This window comes from Sturnira hondurensis, unplaced genomic scaffold (assembly GCF_014824575.4).
Source record: "Sturnira hondurensis isolate 20B ecotype Veracruz unplaced genomic scaffold, ASM1482457v3 Scaffold0020237, whole genome shotgun sequence".
In the NCBI taxonomy this organism is placed as follows: Eukaryota; Metazoa; Chordata; class Mammalia; order Chiroptera; family Phyllostomidae; genus Sturnira; species Sturnira hondurensis.
This window is the reverse complement of record NW_028092868.1, coordinates 166,428-186,825: the sequence shown is the minus strand read 5'-3', so window position 1 is coordinate 186,825 and position 20,398 is coordinate 166,428. Positions and strand designations below refer to the sequence as shown.

Here is a 20,398-nt window from a genome sequence, read left to right as displayed (position 1 = left end):
TAAAGCATCCAGTGTCTTTCTTACTACATATTCTTTTATTGCAACATTTTCGTCAGTTTGGAAACCTGTCCCTATGGGTGGACACATCTAGAATGTTATAAATAGAACAAGGCCTGTCTCTCACCAGCCGAGAGTCCCGCCACGCGACGCCCCAGGTCAAACAGCACAAAGTGGCCTGTTTCTCAGGCAGAGGCGGGGCCTGGTTGGCCCTGGTCCACAGGAACGCAGCCCTGGGCGAAGCTCCAGAGGGACTGCCATGCTTTGGGAGAGACACACGTCCTGCTCGGGCCCCGGCCACAGCCCCACTGGGATGGGCTGAGAACCCCAGTGAGACTGGTGTCCAAGGACCATGGCCAAGTATCCAGAGGCCACCATCAAAAGAAGGCAGGGAGGGGCAGGCGGGCAGGACAGAAGCCAAGTGTATTCAGATGAATTCATCAACCACTCGAGTGGCAGAGACTTAACTTCATGTGGTCCAGTACAGGCTCCCCCGGACTGGAAGGTCTGTCCCAAATAGAGGAGTCATTTATATACCTTAACAGAGTTGGTGGCAGGCATTATTGCCCCACGGCTGGGTCTCCAGGTAAATGGCATCAGGGTTGGCCAAGAAACCAGAAGCACAAAACCACCAAGGGTCCCCCAGCATCAGAGTTTTGTCACTTAGAAATCTGCCCACGACAGCAGCCTGCAGGCACAGGGGGTCACCGCAGAAGCCCCCGTCTGCTCCCTGAATGTGAACCAGACGGCAACCAGCCTGAAGGTCACAAGAGCTCAGCTGCCCTTCCTCCCACGGTGGGCAGGCCCAGCTCCAGTCTTCACTTCTCTGAGCTCTGTAAAGACTCCGTCACAACGGACTAACCAAGAGGGAGATTTTTTTATCTCCTTCTTTGTAAATGTAACCTATGGTATATAATCAGGATCTAAAAATGGAAATGCAGACAATTTCACTAAGATTAAAGACAGTAGGGACTACGAGTTTTCAAGTGGGTCCTACTGACAACCTAAGTGTGGCAGGATGTGTGGGCTTCTCCACCCTCTGAACCATGGGGGAGCTGGGGTGCAGATCCCCTTCAATGGCCAGTCTCACCTGGCAGGTCCCCGCTTCCTGCCCTTCCAGACACGCTGCCAGCCATGAGGAGCCCCAGCTCTGTCCGTGTGTGTTCTGAACGCCACGCCCATGTGCGCACACACACACGCACGCACATACACATCCAAGGGGAGCCTGTGGTAGACAAGGCCAGCCTTGTCCAGCCCTCTGGCCAGCCCTCCCACCACCGTGTGGAGCACTAGGCCAGCACATGGCCAGCAGACCTTTCCAACCCAGAAAGAATCCTCTAGGGGGGTATCTTTTTAATCTCTCTCTCTCTTCATTTTTGGTTTTCTGTAAATTATGTTTCTGGTGACTACATCACTGGCGTCTTACTCCAGAGAAAGTGTCTTTGGCATTTGTCAGGTGGGCACCACTTGTCAAGCAACCCATTCAGCTGGCGACGGTGGTGCCTCTCCTACCGCCCAGCCTCCTCCTCAGGGTGGAGACTGACGCATGGTTTTCCAGCTTGTGGAGATGAACAGGTCCCGGCTCTTGACCAGCCGAACCATGAAGCGCCCCACGTAGAAGCCACTGATCTGGCCCACACCATCATTCCTGCCCATGGCCAAGAGGAACGTCAGTGAACCTGTGGAGCAGAGGTGCACGCTGGAACCCGGCTCTGTATCGAGTGGGGGCCTGCAGTCCCCAGACCTGCGTGTTTACTCCCCACTGCTGAAATGCTCTATGGGCCTGGCTGGTGTAGCTCAGTAAATTGAGTGCGGGCCTGAGAACCAGAGGATCGCGGTTCAATTCCCAGTCAGGGCACATACCTGGGTTGCAGGCCAGGTCCCGGCAGGGGACACATGAGAGGCAACCATACATTGATATTTCTCTCTCTTTCTCCTTCCCTTCCCCTCTAAATATAAATAAATAAATAAAATAAAAAGCAGTGTTCTATGGGGTGTTTCTGTCAGCAGCTTTGAAAGTCTGTTCTAGTGGTCAGTCATCTCAAAGGCTGCACCGTGTCTCACTCCAACGCAGGGCTGCCTTACCTGGCTTGTAGGCCTTGAGGGGCCTCTCTTTCATGGAGTTAATGATGTTGGTCACAGCAATGTTGGCATGGAGGCCAGCGTGATAGGCCATCTTGGGCTCCTTCACATCAGCACAGTCGCCGATGGCATAGATGTGGCTGTAGCCCTCCACCTGGAGGTACTCGTTCACCCTCAGGGCGCCGTCGCTGGCCAGCTGACTATCTGCCAGGCAAAACCAACAAGAGACGAAGCCCCTAAGCTGCCGTGTTAAGAATGCAGGAAGAGGAGCCCTGGTGCTGGCCAAGAGGCACACCCTCCAGAGGCGAGCGCCCCGCCTCATTCATCTCTGCCTGAAGCCCCCACCCCAGAACTCCTCCTGCAAATGCAGGTTACTCTTCCAGGGTGGAAACTGTCAGAAAGACAGCAAGTGTCATTTTATGAACTGTGCATAACTCTCTAAGTTACCACGATTACTTTACAGTGCTTAAGTTTGCAACTTGGCCGAGTCTTGAATTTTCTTTTGAACATGGATCAGATTTTTTAAATAAATGTGGGGTTTTAGTAAATGATAAATGTTTCATTTTAAGGCACTTAAGTGTTTATCTTTGAAATATGACATCAGGACAATTCAGTGTTAAATTTTGGGGTCTCTGTCCATTATAACCCTCAGTTGCAGGAATGGTACTAGGGAATAAGTGAGGGGGACCTGGGGACACAGCAACCACGGGGCCTGACAAGAAGGCACTGAGTCTCCAGCCCACACACGGAAGCCATCAGCCTACCTGCTCCACCTTCCAGTTACCTAGATAGATCGATACTGAGCTTTAAGAACACAAAGGCCCAATATGGCCCCTACTCCACAAATGGTTATTCCAAGCTCAAGTGGCCAAACATCAGGGTCAGTGTTTGGAGAGAGCAGCGCACCTGTGAACAGAAAGAGGCCTGACCACAGAATTTCCTCTGCATCATTATGATTCAAGGAAAGGAACAGAAAAATGGATGTTTCATCCCTCTGAAACCTGTTCTCCTCTCTCACCACTAGGGGGCGGGCCCTAACTTTGGAAGATTCTGGTCACTTGGGACATCTCGGATTAAGTCATCATCACAGGTGAAGAAAGGACAGGAACTGTGAACCCCAAACTGAATTTAAAGCTGGGCGTCACCATTCAGAAGAGACAAATGAGCTCCCAGGATGGAGGGGGACAGTAGGTGCCTATTCCTCGGGAAGGGGCCTGAAGGGCCTTCCTGGACGGCAGGACAGAGAAGAGGCATCCTGGGGAACAGACAATGGCGTGGCCTCCTGCTTACCAAATGCACTGTGGTAGGCAGAGCTGTTGACCTTGATACCATTGCAGACAATCACCAGGTTGGTGGCCAGCTCTGTGCCTTTGTCCGTCTGAACATTGATGTATTCTTGATACTCGTTGAGAGGCAGTTTCTCCAGGTTGCACACGCGCTCACCTGTCAAGGGAGGTCTGTGACCAGGGGGCTGGCAGAGGGCAGACAAGGCTGGGGTCCCAGCCAAGGCTGACCTGGGGAAGGCTGGAGACCCCCAAAGGCCCCAGAAAAGGCCAGGACGCTGTGGCCCAGCTAGGCAATGACTCCACTCCCCACTTTCCTCCCTGCTCTTCTCCCAGCCCATCCGCTGCCCCAAGAAGCACAATCTGGACACTGGGCCCCAAGGGACCCAATGAGAGGAAAGTTCAAGAAGCAGTTTGAGGCTGAGTTTCCCAAGAAGTTCAGGGAAAAGCTATTTGAGGAACACCTCTTGCATGCCTCCCTGACTCAGCTCTGCCAGCCTGACCAGGCGGGACAAGCCCCAGGCACACTGACAAAGGTGAGGCAAGGCAAGTCAGGAAGCCAGCCTGCTCTCCTCGCTGGCTAAAAGGAAAGGTTCCCAGAGTCCGCAGAGCCAGGTACAAGGAGACCAAGAGCCAGGATGAGCTTTCAGAGTAGACCCCCACTGCTCCCTGAAAAAGCAGAGGCTGAGCCCCATGAAGTGTGGGGGACACCAGCGGAGCCAGAGCCCCGCTCTCTAACATGCCAGATGGTTCTCTTCCCTTGTGCTCTGGACAAAAGCCACACTCCTCACCACCCCGAAAACACAAACCAAACAAACCTATTCTTTCCACCACAGAGATGTTGTAATTCAGGTCAAATCCTTTAGGTGGGTTTTTTTTTAAGTCATTCAACAACTAGATGCCACCTACACTCTGTCCAAAGCAATAGCCAGGACAGTGCTGCCTCCGTGACATGGAAATCCTATAAGTACTAGGACCTCTGTCCTGCTTGAGGACACACTTAGCCTCCACCACAGAGATGTTGTAATTCAGGTCAAATCCTTTAGGTGGGTTTTTTTTTAAGTCATTCAACAACTAGATGCCACCTACACTCTGTCCAAAGCAATAGCCAGGACAGTGCTGCCTCCGTGACATGGAAATCCTGTAAGTACTAGGACCTCTGTCCTGCTTGAGGACACACTTAGCCTCCAACTGGACACCAGGGCTCAGACGGGGTTCTGATGTTCAGCCCGGGGACACAGAGAGAGCAAGGCCACCCTCATGCTCTGAGGGGGCAGTGACCAAGCCTCTGAGCCCAGTCCCACTCAGGCAGGGAGGGGGCAGGGCCGGAGGGGACTGGCACGTACTCAGCAGCAGCTGTACACCCTTCTGGAGCAGGATCTCCTTCACTTCCTGCCGGACACAGGGCAGGAGCTCCTTGTCAGCTAGGGCCACCTTGGAGTGAATAAGAGCGACCTGGGGACAAACCACCACACGAGAGAGAAGGAGTCACTGACTCTTTCCTTCAGGAGTCACTTCTTTCCTTCAGTCTTCTGCTCGAAAGCAGCAGCTGAAAAACACGTCAGTCTGTCTCCCCCACCTCCTCCCCTGCCCCGAGCTTACAGGTTCGGGGACAGAGGTGCAAGTGAACAACTGCCCACACTGGAACCAGCTACGGGCAAGCGGGGCTGGGCCCACGTCTCCCGGTCTAGGACTCTCTCAGGATGTGCCCGTGCTCCACAGTCCACACTGAGCACCACATGGAGAATCATTTTCAGGCATCGTGGGCACTTATGATTATAGCCTTTATGTAAACACTGACATTCCAATTGTAAGGCAGGCTGACGTTCGCATCAAAGCTGGCTCCAACGTTGGCACTCCCAGGCATGCCTGCTCACTGTCTGGGGTGGCGCCGGGCAGTGGGGGCAGCCTGCAATGGTGTCCAACGCTGGGCCTTAGAGACCAGGCCGCCTGGGTTGAAATCCCATCTCGGATCCTGGGACAGGGCCTGACAACTCAGTAAGACGGGGCCACAGTCCCACTCGGAAGTTTTGTAATGATGAAACGAGAGGGTGTGTATGGCACGTGACTCAGCACAGTGGCTGCTATTACTATTATTTGTCTGCTGACTATCAACATACGGAGTTACACTGAGTTACTTCCTACTTCAGACTGGCCTTTACCCCATAAATCAAAATTAATGAACTCTTATAATACATCAGTTACTCATAATAATTTCCAACAATTCGTCATAGAACAGCTGTGTAATTAAATTAGCCCACATTGATCTCACTTCTGGAAACCAACCTGCCTTTCCCCAGGGAGAAGAACCAGCCAGAGGCTCCTTGAGTTGCTCAGAGGAGGCCGTGAGGGGCTCCCCCGTGTGGCTGTCCAGGGCAAGGACTACAGTCTCTTCAAGACCAAAAGTCACTGCTGCCCAAGGCTTTGACCAAGCTAGTTGTCAGCAAAAAGCGGCAAAGTCTATGTTCAGATCACAAAGCTGGGACCCCGAAGGGGACACGGGAGGTACTCTTTTGTAAGTTGTCTCCCCTGAGCTTCATCCCCCTGGTAGGTCCAGAAGGCAGGAGTCCTCACTGAACTAGGACACACCCCAGAGCTCCAGAAAAATTCCCAGCAGAAAGGGGCTATAGGAGACCCTCAGAGCAGACAGCAGGAGGTGGAAACCACAGGCTCCCACTTTATATTAAGGGAGCTCCACCTCCAAGGCCATGTGCAAGGAAACTCCTGACTCCTTGTACAACACAGAAAGAGGCCGACCACGGAGAGCTCAAGGCCAAGGCCGCTCGCACACCTCTTTCTCGGGGTATTCCGTTTTGATCTCCGCCGCCATCTCCACTCCCGCAGAGCCTCCGCCCACCACCACGACAGACTTCGAGCGCTGGACCTGGAGCAGAGGCAAAGGTAAAAACACACACTCGCATTCACACCACCTCATGGGTTCGCACTGGGCGGGGGAGTGGGGGGCGGGGGAGGTCCTTGTCAAAAAAGAGTAAAGAACTCGTTCCAAACCTGGGCTCCAAATGTGCTTCCCTGGGCCTGGCTCCCGCTGGGCCCCCCCCCACCCCCCCCCCGCACACTCTCACCTGACTCTCACGGCAGCCGCACGAGGCCAGTATTGCCGCCCGCCCCCTACAGATGACCACGGCCCAGGTCTGTCTGAGCTCCAAGCCAGGCTCCTGACCTCTACACTAACATGATCTCCCCGCTTCTCGCTTCTCGGGAGCTTTGCAAGGAGGGAAGGACCTGGCTTACTCATGTAGCAGCGCTCACCTCAGACCCTTCTCTGGGCCTCGGCTCCTCACCAGCTCAGTGGGGACAGACCTGTCCCAGCCCCGCTTAGGTCAGGATGGCTGTGAGAGCTGGCTGAGGTCATGGGTCCCAGCCTGTGCTACAGATCACAAGGCCTGGGGCACCCAGGACCCCCAAGAGGGAGGAGCTGGGGACTCACCCATCTGTGTGTGAACAGGCCTGGGTGCTGAGACCCAGGCTTTGACAACAGATCCAAAGGTCTCCTCCCAGGAGTCTCTAACAACGCTCCATCTTTACAGCCACTGTCACACCCCTGGACACCTGCTAGGGCCTCCCTGCTGCGGCTCCAAGTGTCCCCACAGCTGTGTTGCTCTCTGGGGGGCCACCTTCCCCGCCCTCACTGCCCTGGCCCGGACGGGGCAGCTTGCCTGCTGCACCATGTCCTCATAGGCCTGAATGGCGTCCTGCTGGCTGGAAGCCCGGTTCAACTTGCCGGGGAAGGGCCCAGTGCTGCCAGTGGCCAGGATGAGATGTGAGAAGGGCAGCACCTGCGAGGGGCAAAGGAAAGCAACATGAGGGCGGGCCTGGGTTCTTCACCCAACGCCAGGCCCACGGGGCAAGGAGCATGGTGGTGGGGCCCCTGGGCATTCTGAGGCAGCCCTCCTCGAAGGGAGCAGAACCATCACATGGCTACGCCAAGGGGTGGCACTAGAACCCCATAATACCCAAGGAGGCAGCTCTCACCCCACGCTGGAGCCACCCAATATGGAAATAAGATGGGCAAGCGTCCCACAGTGGGCGGGTGGGTGGGGGATAGGTAGGCAAGCAACTGCTCGTGGGGAATAAGCAGGGTTCCAGCTTCCGATACAGAATTAATCTAGACTGTCCTAGTGTTTTATTTTATTTTTTAAAATATATTTTATTGATTATGCTATTACGGTTGTCCCATTTCCCCCCCTCCCCCTGTCTATTTTCTACCTACCGTCTATGCTACCTATTCTCTGTACCTTTTCCCCCCTTTCTCTTCCCACTCCCCTGTTGCTAACCCTCCACGTGATCTCCATTTCCATCATTCTGTTCCTGTTCTAGTTGTTTGCTTGGTTTGCTTTTGTTTTAGGTGTGGTTGCTAATAATTGTGAGTATGCTGTCTTTTTTTTGTTCATATTGTTCATGTTTTTTATCTTTTTTCTTAGATAATTCCCTTTAATATTTCATATAATAAGGGCTTGGTGATGATGAACTCCTTAAACTTGACCTTATCTGAGAAGCACTTTATCTGCCCTTCCATTCTAAATGAAAGCTTTGCTGGATAGAGTAATCTTGGTAAAAGGCAAAAGATTTATACGATCTGAAGAGATTACCAGAGTATGGATAGAGTAATCTTGGATGTAGGTCCTTGCTTTTCATGACTTGGAATACTTTCCAGCCCCTTCTTGCCTGTAAGGTCTCTTTTGAGAAACCAAGATGACAGTCTGATGGGAACTCCTTTGTAGGTGACTGTCCCCTTATCTCTTGCTGCTTCTAGGATTCTCTCTTTCATTTTAATCTTGGCTAATGTAATTATTATGTGCTTTGGTGTGTTCCTCCTTGGGTCAACTTCTTTGGCACTCTCTGAGCTTGGGTCAACTTCTGAGCTTTGGGACTCTCTGAGCTTCCTGGACTTCCTGGAAGTCTATTGCCTTTGCCAGACTGGGGAAGTTCTCCTTTGTTATTTGTTCAAATAATTTTTCCACTTGTGGCTGTTCCTCTTCCTTCTGGTACCCCTATAATTTGGATGTTGGAGCATTTAATGTCCTGGAGGTTCCTAAGCCTCTCCTCATTTTTTTGAATTCTTGTTTATTCATTCTTTTCTGACTGGATGTTTCTTTCTTCTTTCTGGTCCACTCCATCTATTTGAGTCCCAGTACATTTGGTTCCCTGTACATTTTCCTTTATTTCACTTAGTGTAGTCTTCATCTTACCTAATTTGCAACCAAATTCAACAAATTCTGTGAGCATCCTGATCACCAGTGTTTTGAACTATGCATCTGATAGGTTGGCTATCTCTGTTGCTTAGTTGTATTTCTTTTGGAACTTTGATCTGTTCTTCCATTTGGGCTTTTTTTTTTTTTTTGGCTTGACGATCCTATTACACAGTGAGGGGCGGGACCTTAGGTCTTCACCAGGGTGGGTCAACCCACGTCGCTGGGTTGTGACGCTGTATGTGGGAGTGGGGTCTGAGAGGGAACAATGGTGTCGCTCCTCTGTCTGCCAGATTTCAGTCCCTTCCACCACTACTCACAAAGTGGGCCCTTCTGGTGCTGATTCTTGGGTGGGTGCGCTTGTGTACGTTCTAGGACCCCATGGGTCTCTCCAACAAACTCTCCTGTGAGGCTGGGAGTCTCTTACAGCACCTCAACCCCCAGAGGTGTTTTCAATCTGTGTTTTAAGGCTTTATTTCCCTGCAGTGGAGCCCTGGGTTGCGTGGTCTGTCTCACTCCCCAGTTTTGCCTGGTTTATCTGCATGCAAATGTGGGACTGCCAGGTTAGCCAGCCACCTTGCACGCCTCGCTGGGTCTGCCCATTGCCACCCCATGCCCGGGGTCTGCCACTGCCTGCATGCCCAGGGTCCGCCCACTGCCATCTTGCACGCCCGGGGTCCGCAAGGCACCGCTTTTTTTGCCATGACCCTTCTCTGCCCCTCCTACCAGTCTGGATGAATGTGTCTATTTTAACTCCTTGGTTGTCTGACTTCCATACAGTTCAATTTTCTGTCAGTTCTGGTTGTTTTTTGTTTCTAAATCTTTGTTGTCCTAATTTTGGTTATGCAAGGAGGCACAGTGTGTCTACCCATGCCTCCATCTTGGCCGGAAGTTCTAGACTGTCCTAGTGTTTTTAGAAGAAACTATGCCCTGTGCCCACAGAAACAGAAAAGGAAGGAAGAAGGGTGGAGGATCCTGTTTGGAGCCTAAATATACACGGTTGACAAACCAGTGCTGCTCTGAGTGGGGAGGGACAGGAGGTGGGTGTCCCACTCAGCCCCCATGGAGGCTGAGCTGCCGCCATGGACCCTTCCAGGGCTCTGAAAAGTCTGGCCAGAAACCACAAAACAAGGAGACTTGGTAGTCTTTCCAACCGAGAGTTTCCCCAACCTTAAAACTAACTGAAGGGGGATCGAATCCCACTACATCACATACTCACTGAGGACAGAAATTGTGTCCTCTTTTTCCAGTTCCCCCCCAGCTTTGAACAATGTGGAAGGCAAGGCTGGAGGGGACCCTCAGCAGGATGAGCCAGCTGGTGGCAGCTCACGGATGGGGTTCACATCACTGCAGGTATGCACCAGGTACTGTGTTCTGTACCAGGGCTGAGGAACGCGGAAAGGAGTGAAGAAAGCCCCGCCCCCACGACTTCCCAGCACAAGGACCTGGAGTGTGTGCCTACCCTTTGACTCCGCATTGGCTGCAGGGCCTAGGGCTGGGCTGGGACAGTCTTTCAGGGCGTGGGCTCTGAAGCGAAACTGCTGGAGCCCAAATCACAGCTGAGTGTCTTCCCAGCTGTGGGAGCTCAGGCCAGCCACTTACCCTCTCAGCGAAAGGGGCTGCACCACCACCCGCCCTGCCTCGTGGAGTCGCGTGCACATCCATCGAGAACACGCGAGGCTTCAGACAGTGCCCCACATGCAGCAAAGGCTCAAGCGTGTCTGCACCACACTCCTGCGGCCACTGCAGTCAGGCCTCTGCACGTGAGGAAGCTGCTTTGTGCCTGGCGCCGGGTCTCCTCCCGCCACCAGCCCATCCTCCGGGGGTCTCCTGAAGCCAGCTAAGGCACGGCTCAGCCCCTGCTCACCTGGCCATCCTCCAGCAGCACCGTCTGATTTGTTAGGTCGATCTCAACCACCAGGCCCTGCCGAAAGCTTTCCTTGTAGCTCACCGAGTAGGGGATAAACGTCTTTTTGGCAAACCCTGGGGGGTGGACACAAAGGAGGTCACAGTGTAAAACTGGGTGGCCCATGGGGGCCAGAATAACTCAGACCCTCTCCTGAGCTGCACACCAGCAGGGGTTCCTTTGGCCAAACAACTGGGCCAGTGGTATACCCAGGACACCCACCACCCCTAAGGTGCCAGACTGGGCCTCGAGCCCTCAGGGAAGCTCTTACTTCTGGGGCCTTGGTATGGTAGCTGCTTAAGATTCTCCAGAATTTGTCTGGTGGTAGAGTTTAGGCACCTGACCCTAAGTCGAGAAAACCAACCCAGGCCCGCAGAGTGTGAAGACTACTCCCAGCAGGAAAGCCCCGGAAAGAGCCCATTACCGCTCTCCACGGAGGCCCGGAGGGCTGCCACGTTGTGGTGGAAGGAGTCCTTGGTGTCCACCAGCGTGAAGGGGACATTCTGCGTCTGCAGCTGGCTGGCGGCTGCAATCCCGCCGAAGCCCCCGCCCACGATCACCACATGCACACCTTTCACGTCCGTGGACACCTGCGAGCCCATCTCGAACCCGCACTGCAGGGACAGAAGGAGAGACCGCAGCAGAGTTAGAGGGGGCACAAGGCTGGGAGGGCAGAGGTGAGCCCACAGCGAGAAAGGCCTCACATGCCAAGACTTGGCCCTTTTCATTTCATAATCATCTATCAAGATTTTAACTGTAAAATCTGGATGCCAAAAAAACACAGAAGTACCGTAACTCATCCCATTGCCAACCACCTAGTTCTAACCTCCAAGGCCTCCGCTGTTGCCAAGTCCATCCTATGGACCCTCCCAGTGAGATCCTGCGTGCCTGCACTCATGATTATTTCTGTGCACATTAAACCGTTCTGCACTTTTCTCCCACTCAGTATATTTGCTCACTCACCTGTATAACTTAAAGAGCTCCTGCTCCTTGAAGTGCCCTGTGCCATAGATCCATGGTCAGAAACAGACAGACAGACAGACTGGTCCCTGCCCTTGTCAAGCGCCCAGTGGGAAGCTGGCCAGGGGCACAGTAACAGAAACGGTGGGCACCGGTGTGGTGAACAGCAAGCACAGGCCACATCAAAGGAACGGAAACAATTCTTTAAGCCCCACCCTACACAAACACCAAGACCAGATTCTGCCCACTCACGAGTCACCAGCTTGAGCCCCAGGTCTAAGATCAACTGAGAGGTTACGACAATGCACCTGAAAAATAGGGTGCGGTGTGACCAAGGGCCTGGAAGTGGGGTGGGGAGGAGAGGCCTACAGGGGGCAGGCCATTCCCCTGAGCATTCCTGGGGGCCTGGAGGCACACGGGGACTGCTGGGTGACACCCCCCAGGAGGCACAGGGAAAGAAGAAACATCTGCTGCGAAAAGAAATGGTACTGGTAGCAACCTAAATGCCCATCAGTAAATGAGTGGATCAAAAAAACCATGGTACATTTACACAATGGAATTCTATGCAGCAGAAAGGAGCTCCTATCCTTTGCAACAGCATGGATGAAACTGGAGAGCATTATGCTAAATGAAATAAGCCAGGTGGTGAGGGACAAATACCGTATGATCTTACCTTCAACAAAACAAACAAGCAAGCAAAATATAACCAAAGACATTGAAATTAAGAACAAACTGACAGTAACCAGAGGGGAGAGGGGAGGGAATAATGGGGGGAAAGGGTGAAGGGGGTTTATAGGAACAATTATAAAGGACACATGGACAAAAACAAGGGGGTGGAAACAGGGGAGGGAGGTGGGGAGGGCTGGGGTGGTAGGTAGGGGAGGGGGGAAAAGGCAGAAGACTGTACTTGAACAACAATAAAATTCGAAAGTATTTAATGAAAAAAAAAGGAACGATGCTGGTTAAAGACTGAGAAGGAATGCCTGCTGGTAAGAAAGACTTCAGGAGAATGCTGATCACACAGGCCTGGGGGAGGGGGAGCAAGTCCTGCTTGACGCCAGGGACAGGCCAGCTGCCACTGCCATTAAGTGTCTGCAGAGCCCACAGGACCAGGCCTGCTGGCCAAGCGTGCCTCAGGCTCGGGTTCACACAGGGACTGGTGCAGCCTGGCCACTTCCCAGCAAACCTGATTCAGTTCCTGAGAGGTTAAAATTCAAACCCTTCTGGCCTGGAGCTGCAGGACATCTGAGGCAGAGGACAGCACTGGGCTGAGTCACTAGATGCTGGACTGCTGAGCACAGAGGAAAAAGGAGGAGGCAGCAAAGCTTTCCTGGACTCCCCAGCGGCGAGCCTGAGAGGCTATCTGCCAGGCGTGCCCTCCAAAGGGCCTGGGTCACCCAGTGCATCCCAGAGTCTGTCCCTTTTGAGGGCTGAGGGGCTGGGGCTGCAGTCAGAGGCCTTGTCCAGCCCATTTTAACCTCTGAGAAGGACACTCATGGCCAGGGCCTCAGGGCTCCACGGTGGGAGCAGCCAGCTGAGCAGCAGTCTCGCCGCAGCTGAGGTCCTGTGAGCAGTGAGGGTTTGCTGGGAGATGCTGCCTAGAGGCGACAGGCCACCCAACCTCCTTCTTGCCTGTGCTGGGCTCTAAGGAGAGGCAGAAATAAACCAGGTGACCTAGGGGAGAAACTACAGGAAGAAGCAAAGCTCACACTGCACAGAAGACAAGAGAAGCCCAACAGCTGTGGTGGGCTTCAGGGAGGGGAGGCTCACAGTGGGCATGGCAGGGGATGGCAAGGAAGGAGGGAGTGGAGTCGGGCCAACCTTGAAGGTCAGACAGCAAGCTGCCCAGGGGCTTGATGCGGAAGCACGTTCCAGCCCACCTGGGGCCCTCCTGGCAGCACCGGGAGCTGCTGGAAGACCACCACTCTGTCCTGCACCGTCTGCATGGCCTGGGGCACAAGCCCTCCCCTCTCTGGGTCTCCATTTACCCCTTGTAATGGGAGGGGACACCCTAAGGTGTCCCTGGACACATAGGTTTCCAAGACACGGTGGCCCCAAGGTGGTCCCCACAGTTATGGGGGTGGCTTATGGTTGGACCTCCAGGTACCGTTCTTGGTGTTCCAGTGCCTACCGCCTAACTCTCCCCTGGGGGAGGGAGAAGCTGGTGAGGGAGGCAGAGCAGGCTGAAGGGGGTTTACCTTTGTTCCTCACTGACTAAATGGTCCCCAATTCATCTGGGCACGTGCATTCTACCCATTTCCAGATGAGGACACAGCCCTCAGCAGGGCTGGGGCCACGACAAGTCCCCAGCAGGCAGTACCGCCTTCGCCACCCCAGGCCCTCAGAAAGGTTGTCCAGAGGCGACCCCCTGAGTGGTCCGCAGGCTGAGTCTCCAACTGGGCCAGAAGGAGAATGCCTCCTGGGAGCTAAAACCCAAGAGGCCCTGGGCCCCAGCCAGAGGTCAGGGGTCAAAGCCTGTAGCTGAGCAGAGCCTGGGAGTGTGGCAGACCATGGGGCAGCTGTGTGAGGGGTACCTTCACCTGCCCCCTTCGGCACAGCTCCCTCTGGGCCAACCTGCACTTGGGTCTAGCAACCAGCGAGGTCAGGGAAACTCCTGAGGAGCTCTGCTTCCAAGCTGCTGGGCACAGGCCCAAGAGAGGGCATCTACTATGGGTCGGATCACACTGGCCCACCCAGGGAAGCTCAACAACTGCCACTGGACCTTAGAAAATAGCTGGGCCAGAGACCTTCTCCACAGAAGGAACAGCTTGGACCACGAAGTCCAGGGGCAGAAAAGAATGAGCTCAAGGGACAAGGTGGGTTTTACCAGAAGGGCAGGTGACAGGGGCCAGCACACACAGGGTGCCTGTCACACCAAGGCAGTGTTCTGACCCACATGCTCTCCAGTTCTAACCAGCAGGTCTGCCCTGGGCCCCTCACAGGGCCCCTTTCCTGGGGAAGAAAGAAGCCCAGTAGCCCTAGCCGGAGCCTGAGAGGCAGTGAATGGGCCCAGGATCAACTGGCTTCCCCAAAGAGCAAACCCTGGCCTACCCAACCACGCGCGCCCTCAGTGAAGGCTAACTGCCGCTCTGGAGTTGCGGGGGTGGATCTGGGGCCTGAGGGCGCACCCGGCCCAGAGGGACTGGTGAGGAGAGGGGAGGTCCATTCGTTTATCCTCCAGGCTGCCTGAGGCCTCTCCTAGAACCGGCTCTTCTCTCCTCTACTGACCTCTGACCCTCTGACACTCCCACTTGGGGACCTAGGGCTGGCGGCTCCCCAGCCTATTCCCGCCTCCTCCTCAGCAGCCTCCCTTACACAACACTCTCTTTTTCTTTTAATCCTCACCAGAGGACGTTTTACTGATTTTAGAGAGAGGAAGAGAAAGAGAGAGAGAAACATCGACCAGCTGCCTCCCATACACACTTCGACCAGGGATCGAATCCGTAGCCTAGGTGTGTGCCGTGACTGGGAATCAAACCCACAACCTTTTTGGTGCACAGGACAACACTCCAACCAAGTGAGCCATCTGGCGTAGGCTAGAGTAGGTGATTTTTTCATGGGCGTGAAAAGTGTGTCCATGATTTGCCCACACCCACAGAATGTACAAAACCAAGAGTGAATTTAATGCACATTATGGTTCGGTGAGTGTGTGGATGCACGTTCACTGGCTGTAACAACGCACCACTGCGGGGGACGCTGACGACGGAGGTGGCTGTGCACGTCTGAGCTCGGGGGCACGTGAAGGATCTCCACCTTGCCCTCCGTTTTGCTCTGGACGTAAAACTACAACAACAAAGTCCTTAAGAAAAGAAAGTTTGTCCGTGAAAAAATCAGAGACTAGGACAGCATGGAGAGCCAAACCCTCTTCCAGGCAATCAGACAAGTGTGCCCAGAAGCTATGCGTACACACACCTGTAATGATCACAACAGCCTGCAGGCATTGCGCTTTCACCCGCGTCTTTGCATGGGACAGGTGTGAGTTCTCCTCCCCATCTGGAAAGTCAGTAACTTGCCCAAGTTCAGTCCTCAGAGTCTGAGAGACCCACGTCCTCAACTGAAATGTGGTCCCAGATTTGGTCTCATAGTGGTCCCAGATAATGTTTTTACTTTGTTCTTTGGGCTTTTAAAAAATTGTTTGAATATTTTTAAACAAGTGTGCCATTTTTACAAAAATAATAAAGCTGTAGCAGGGCAGGCCTGCTACCATCTAATTTTTTAATTGAAATGTTATTCATATAAAATTCACTATTTTAAAATGTACAACTCAGTGGCTCCTAGTACACTCATAAAGTTGTGCAACCATCACCGTGACTTAACACCAGAACATTTTCATCATCCTGAAGGAAACAAAAACACAAACACACCCATTAGCCGTCCAACCCCATCCCTCCTCCCTACAGCCCCTGGCTAACGGCTCATCTCTCTGTGGCTGCAGATGCGCCCATTCCACACCTCTCCCGCCTTCCTGCCCGGTTTCTTTCCCTGGGCATAATGTTTTCAAAATTCATTCCAGCTTTCCCATGTGTCGCTATTTCCTCCCTTTTTATGACTGAGTAACACTCCATTGGGCGGCTAGGCCACATTGTGTTTAGCCATCCATCAGCTGATGGACATTTGGATTGTTTTCATCTTTTGGCTATTGTGAATAATGCTGCTATGAACGTCTGTGCACAAGTTTTTCTGTAAACACGTTTTTAATTCTCTTAAGCACATACCCAGGAGTGGAACTGCTCAGTCCTATGGTAACTCTGGGTTTAACTTTTTGAGAAACTGCCAAACATATCACTGACTTTGAACTGAACATTAGCCAAGAGAGAAAGCACCTAGGACCTGAACTAATCTGCCCAGGTTTAGAAAGGTTAGCATAAAAGAAGGTCCGACAGAACAAATCCTAACTGTCCAGCACGCCCAAGGAAATTTACCTCTGGCCCTCCTCCCCACAACACACACACACAGATCTGGTTTGCACTGAAATTTCCTTAGTAAATCCTGTTTTCTTTACCACAGACACCCAGCCTGAACCCTGGGGGATTCTTCTGCAATAAAACAGACAGAGGCTTTTAGGAATCTACTGAAAAACAAGGAAGTTACATTTATGCCAAAGTTGTAGAGAGGTTATGCCTCAGAAGACATACAGCAGGAACCACGTGGACTCAGAGCAATGCAGACACAGTCCAGGATTGCTTCACCGAAACTATGAATACAAGGCGCAGCTTTCTGAGTCTTCGCTGATGATGCCCAGGGTGGATCTCTACAGCCCTGTCTCCAGAGTGGCCATCCTGGATGAGAGGGCCAGTAGAGTGTGACTCTGAGAACCACAAATGTCCCCTATTCACCTGGAGAGGGAGAGAGGCCCTCAGCATCTCTCACTGGACACCAGAGGACAGGTTGAGAGTGGGCAGTCCATGGCCAATTCCCCTGGGAATACATGGGGTAAATATAACCCAAAAAGACCAATTTCTGAAAGGGACTCAAAGTTTAACAAGGGGCTATCATTTCATGCCCTAGAAGAGGGCAGCTCTGGGCAGACAGGCTCACTCCAGTGTTACATGTGCTCCTTGTACAAAAACCCAGGCCACAAAACTCGTACCTCCTCCTGGGACCTGGTCACTTTGTGGTTCCCGTAACACCCCCATGGTCTGCTCACCTCCTGTGTCTGGCTCCTGCTTTCTTCTCTCACCACCACCCAAAGACCACACTGGCCTGGTGTACACCAGCCCTGGTCAGCTGCACCACTTAGCTCTGGGTAGGCCCAAACAAGGCCAGCCCAACTGAGTAGCAGTCTCCCCCCACAAGGGAGGCCCTCCAGATTTGGGGTACACAGTGATGCTGGGGCAAGTGTGGGTGGGGTCTGAGAGTGTGGGGCTTGCACACGTGCATTCTTGAGCACACACACAAACACTAAAACCCAAGCTGGCCTCCTTGACATTTGCATAGTTTACAAGTGACCATTGAACAGATTACACACCCTCCCCAAACTTGTTGGACCCTCTCTGCCATGCCTGGTGTCCTGTGAGATAATCAGCGCCCAACTGCCACTCCTCTCCCCACTCTCTCAGGACGTCCAGAGGTCGACACAGGGACCACTGTTGAAGGGGAAGATGCAGTATGATTAGTGGGCACTGCTGGAAGGAAAGCATCCTCCCATCACCCACTACAAGCAGCTCCTGGTGGATTTCAGGGGTCCTGGGCTCCCCCAGCCCTGTCAGAGTTAGTTCAGCACCTGCTGGCCTCTATCCCTGCAGAACCTGGGGCTTCGTGGAGAAAAGTGGACTTCCTAGTGCAACCCAGAGCCTGTGAGCTCGGAGTAACCTGGGTATTTCTCTTCTAGAGACAGAGGTTTCCTACTTCCCTGGGACATCAGCTTCAGCTGCCAACCAGCGGTGACCCCTGGGGCTGGGGAGGGGTGGGAGTGGGGGGGGTGTATGAGGGAGCCCATCTTACCTGGTAAGACTTAGCCATAACTTGGGGTAGTGGGCACGGGAAGAGTTTGCCGTAAACTCTCTGTGAGAGTTTACCCTCCCAGAGAGTAAAGTTCCCTTTCTGTTCCCTTTTGGGGGAACTGAGGTGGCACAGCCCCAAGGCCCAGGTCCTAGACCAGCGATTTTCAATTGGCGTGCTGCAAGGATTTTTACAACATGCAATATCTGACTATTTAGTCAGGGGCACTGACCTCTTTTCCCTTTGACTGTCAGATTTTAAAAAAATGACAACAGCCAACACAAAAATAGCCATCTGGTGTGAATGAATCAAACTTATACCTAGTTTCTGTCAGATAAGAAAACCTTTTTGTTGTCGTTCTGACGCAGGATTTTTAATAGTTTGTGTGCTTCTAGTTGAAAACGGTTGAAAATCGCTGTCCCAGACGACCGCCCCTTCCTCCCAGAGCCGCAACTCACGCGCACTGACCTCCTAGCGGGCCGTTGGGGTCCGGTTCCAAAGATCCCGAGAGCACGCCCGCGCGCCACCTCGCCCTCCGGCAGCCTCCCACCAGCATGTACCTCTGGCCGCCGGCCTGAGTTGCATCCATCCGGAAGCCAGTCCAGGCCACGTGACTCTGGGACCTTTGGACTCGCCCCAGGCCACACCCCGCTGGGGCTGGAGGGTGGGGGGAAGGGGTGGGAGAACGACTGGTGCTGGTGGTCCCCGCCTGCCCTCTGGTGGTGGGAAGGGCACCAACCGTGAAACAGACGAATCCTAAATCAGATGTTGCTGGGCCCGGCACAAGCCCCTTGGACTACTGTACAAAATTTGATCCGACTGTCTGCCAGCAGCTGCCAGGACTAAATAGGGCGGGCTCCCGGACACTGGCTTTGCCACCTCCAGTGGATTACCAACTGTTGCATCCACCAACCGTGAGAACAAATGTCGGAGACTTTCGGGTTTCAAAGATGTTACTTTATTGGCCAAGTTTAACCTGCACAGGGGTGAACTTTCAGAGTGTCCAGAGACACAGTGCCCGCGAGGGCTGCAAACGAGAATTGCTCACAGCGCTTACAGCTAAGTCCTTATATAGAGGCAGGCAAGCAAGCGTTGCACAGAAGCAGATGTGGCCGGTTAGCTATTGGCGTACAGAGCGCGGGAACAGGGTTGGATCGGACTCAACTGAAAGGAAAATTTTGAAACTAAACAGTTGGCAATCACCTTACAGGATGTTTGCTAGGGATGCAGGCTCCTTGGGGCTGAGACTATTTTTCCTGTTCCCAACACCAACCTCCTGCCTTTAGGCGTGTAAATAATAATCCCGCAAATCCAGTGGAGCGCCTCTGTACGCCTGGCCCTGTGCTAGGCGCTGGGAGATAAAATGGAAAACGAAATGGTCATGATTTCTGTCTTATGTCGGAGGAGGTGATAAGGAAAGACAACACAATATATTAAATGTGCATCATTCATTGAAATAAGAAAAATTGTGTGGGGAGCGGGGAGGTCAGGTGAAGGAAGCTGCCTCTCTGCAAGGAAGAGGAGATAGCCCCGGGCAGGGAGGAGGCGCTTGCGCTCTGGGTGTGCACTCAGAGGCAGGATAAATTGCTCAGGGCAGGGTCATGGCAGCGGCCAGCATGGGCAGGCCGATACAAGCCTGTCCTGCAGGCCCCAGTGAAGACTGCCGTCATCCGAGAGCAATGGGATTTGCCTGCAGGATTTTAAGCAAAGGAGTGGCATACTCGGTATATTCTGTGGTGAAAGGATGAGGGATCGAATGGGCAGCCTGAAACTGGGGAGTAGGAGGAGATGGGGGGAAAGGAGCTTGGACCTAGTAGGATATGTAAAGAAATGGGCTGGTGCAAGCTGCAGCCCGGCAGGAGGATCAAGCTCATTTGGTGACAGATAAGCCATCTTCCGTTTTATGTAAACATTAGCACCCACCCTAGCAGTTTTGAAAGATTCAATGAGCCCTGACCAGTGTGGCTCAGTTGGTCCAGTGTCGTTACCAGGAAACAAAGACCTGCCCTTTGATTCCCAGTCAGGGCACAGGGCTGGGGTGCAGGTTTGTCCCTGGTCAGGGCGTGAACTAGAGGTAACGGGTCAGTGTTTCTCACGCCAATGTTTCCCTCCCATTCCTTCTCCCTCTCTTCCTCTCTCTCTCAAGATAAATAAAATGTTTCTTTAAAAATTTTAAAAAGAAAAAAGATTCAGTGAGATCATCCATGAGAAGCATTTCAGTGGTGGTGCCTGGCACACAGCAGCAGCAAAAACACAGCAGCCGGCTCGCCTGAAGACACGTTTATTTATTTCTATAGAGACAGAGAGACACCGACACATCAATGTGAGAGAGAAAAATCAGTTGGGGATTGAACCCCACGACCTAGGTATGTGCCCTGACAGGGAACCCACCCCGAATCCTTCCAGTGTACGGGACAATGCTCCAAGCGACCCAGCCACTGGGCTCCTTTGAGTATTGCCCTTCGCCCGTCCTGGGTGTGTACTCTAGAAGTGGCCCTTCCTGTACCTCTTCCAAAAGC

General features: G+C 53.1%; 1 protein-coding gene across 5 annotated transcripts; it reads right to left on the bottom strand.

Annotated features, from left to right (window-relative positions):
• Positions 1–16: 16 nt before the first annotated feature.
• AIFM2 (AIF family member 2, ferroptosis suppressor) lies at positions 17–18,476 on the bottom strand. Of its 5 annotated transcripts, none has more exons than XM_037029185.1 (10): positions 18,348–18,476; positions 16,530–16,774; positions 10,903–11,092; positions 10,440–10,555; positions 7,040–7,159; positions 6,154–6,246; positions 4,709–4,817; positions 3,370–3,522; positions 2,083–2,283; positions 17–1,676 (listed from the first exon to the last, which is right to left on the bottom strand). In XM_037029185.1, exons 3-10 carry the CDS (start codon positions 11,078–11,080, stop codon positions 1,525–1,527), a joined length of 1,122 nt encoding a protein of 373 aa, XP_036885080.1. In that variant the 5' UTR covers positions 11,081–11,092; positions 16,530–16,774; positions 18,348–18,476; the 3' UTR covers positions 17–1,524. The 5 variants fall into 5 exon arrangements, with proteins under 5 accessions (XP_036885080.1, XP_036885082.1, XP_036885081.1 ...); XM_037029187.1 differs by having other exon boundaries at positions 16,530–16,717; XM_037029186.1 differs by lacking the exon at positions 16,530–16,774 and having other exon boundaries at positions 18,338–18,476.
• Positions 18,477–20,398: the final 1,922 nt, after the last annotated feature.

Coding starts and splice junctions, on each gene's coding strand:
- AIFM2 (XM_037029186.1), bottom strand. CDS start 11,080: ATGGGCTCGCAGGTGTCCACGGACGTGAAAGGTGTGCATGTGGTGATC. Junction 6,247..7,039: donor ATGAGGACATGGTGCAGCAG/GCAAGCTGCCCC, acceptor CCTCTGCTCCAG/GTCCAGCGCTCGAAGTCTGT. Junction 1,677..2,082: donor CCTCAAGGCCTACAAGCCAG/GTAAGGCAGCCC, acceptor TCTGCTCCACAG/GTTCACTGACGTTCCTCTTG.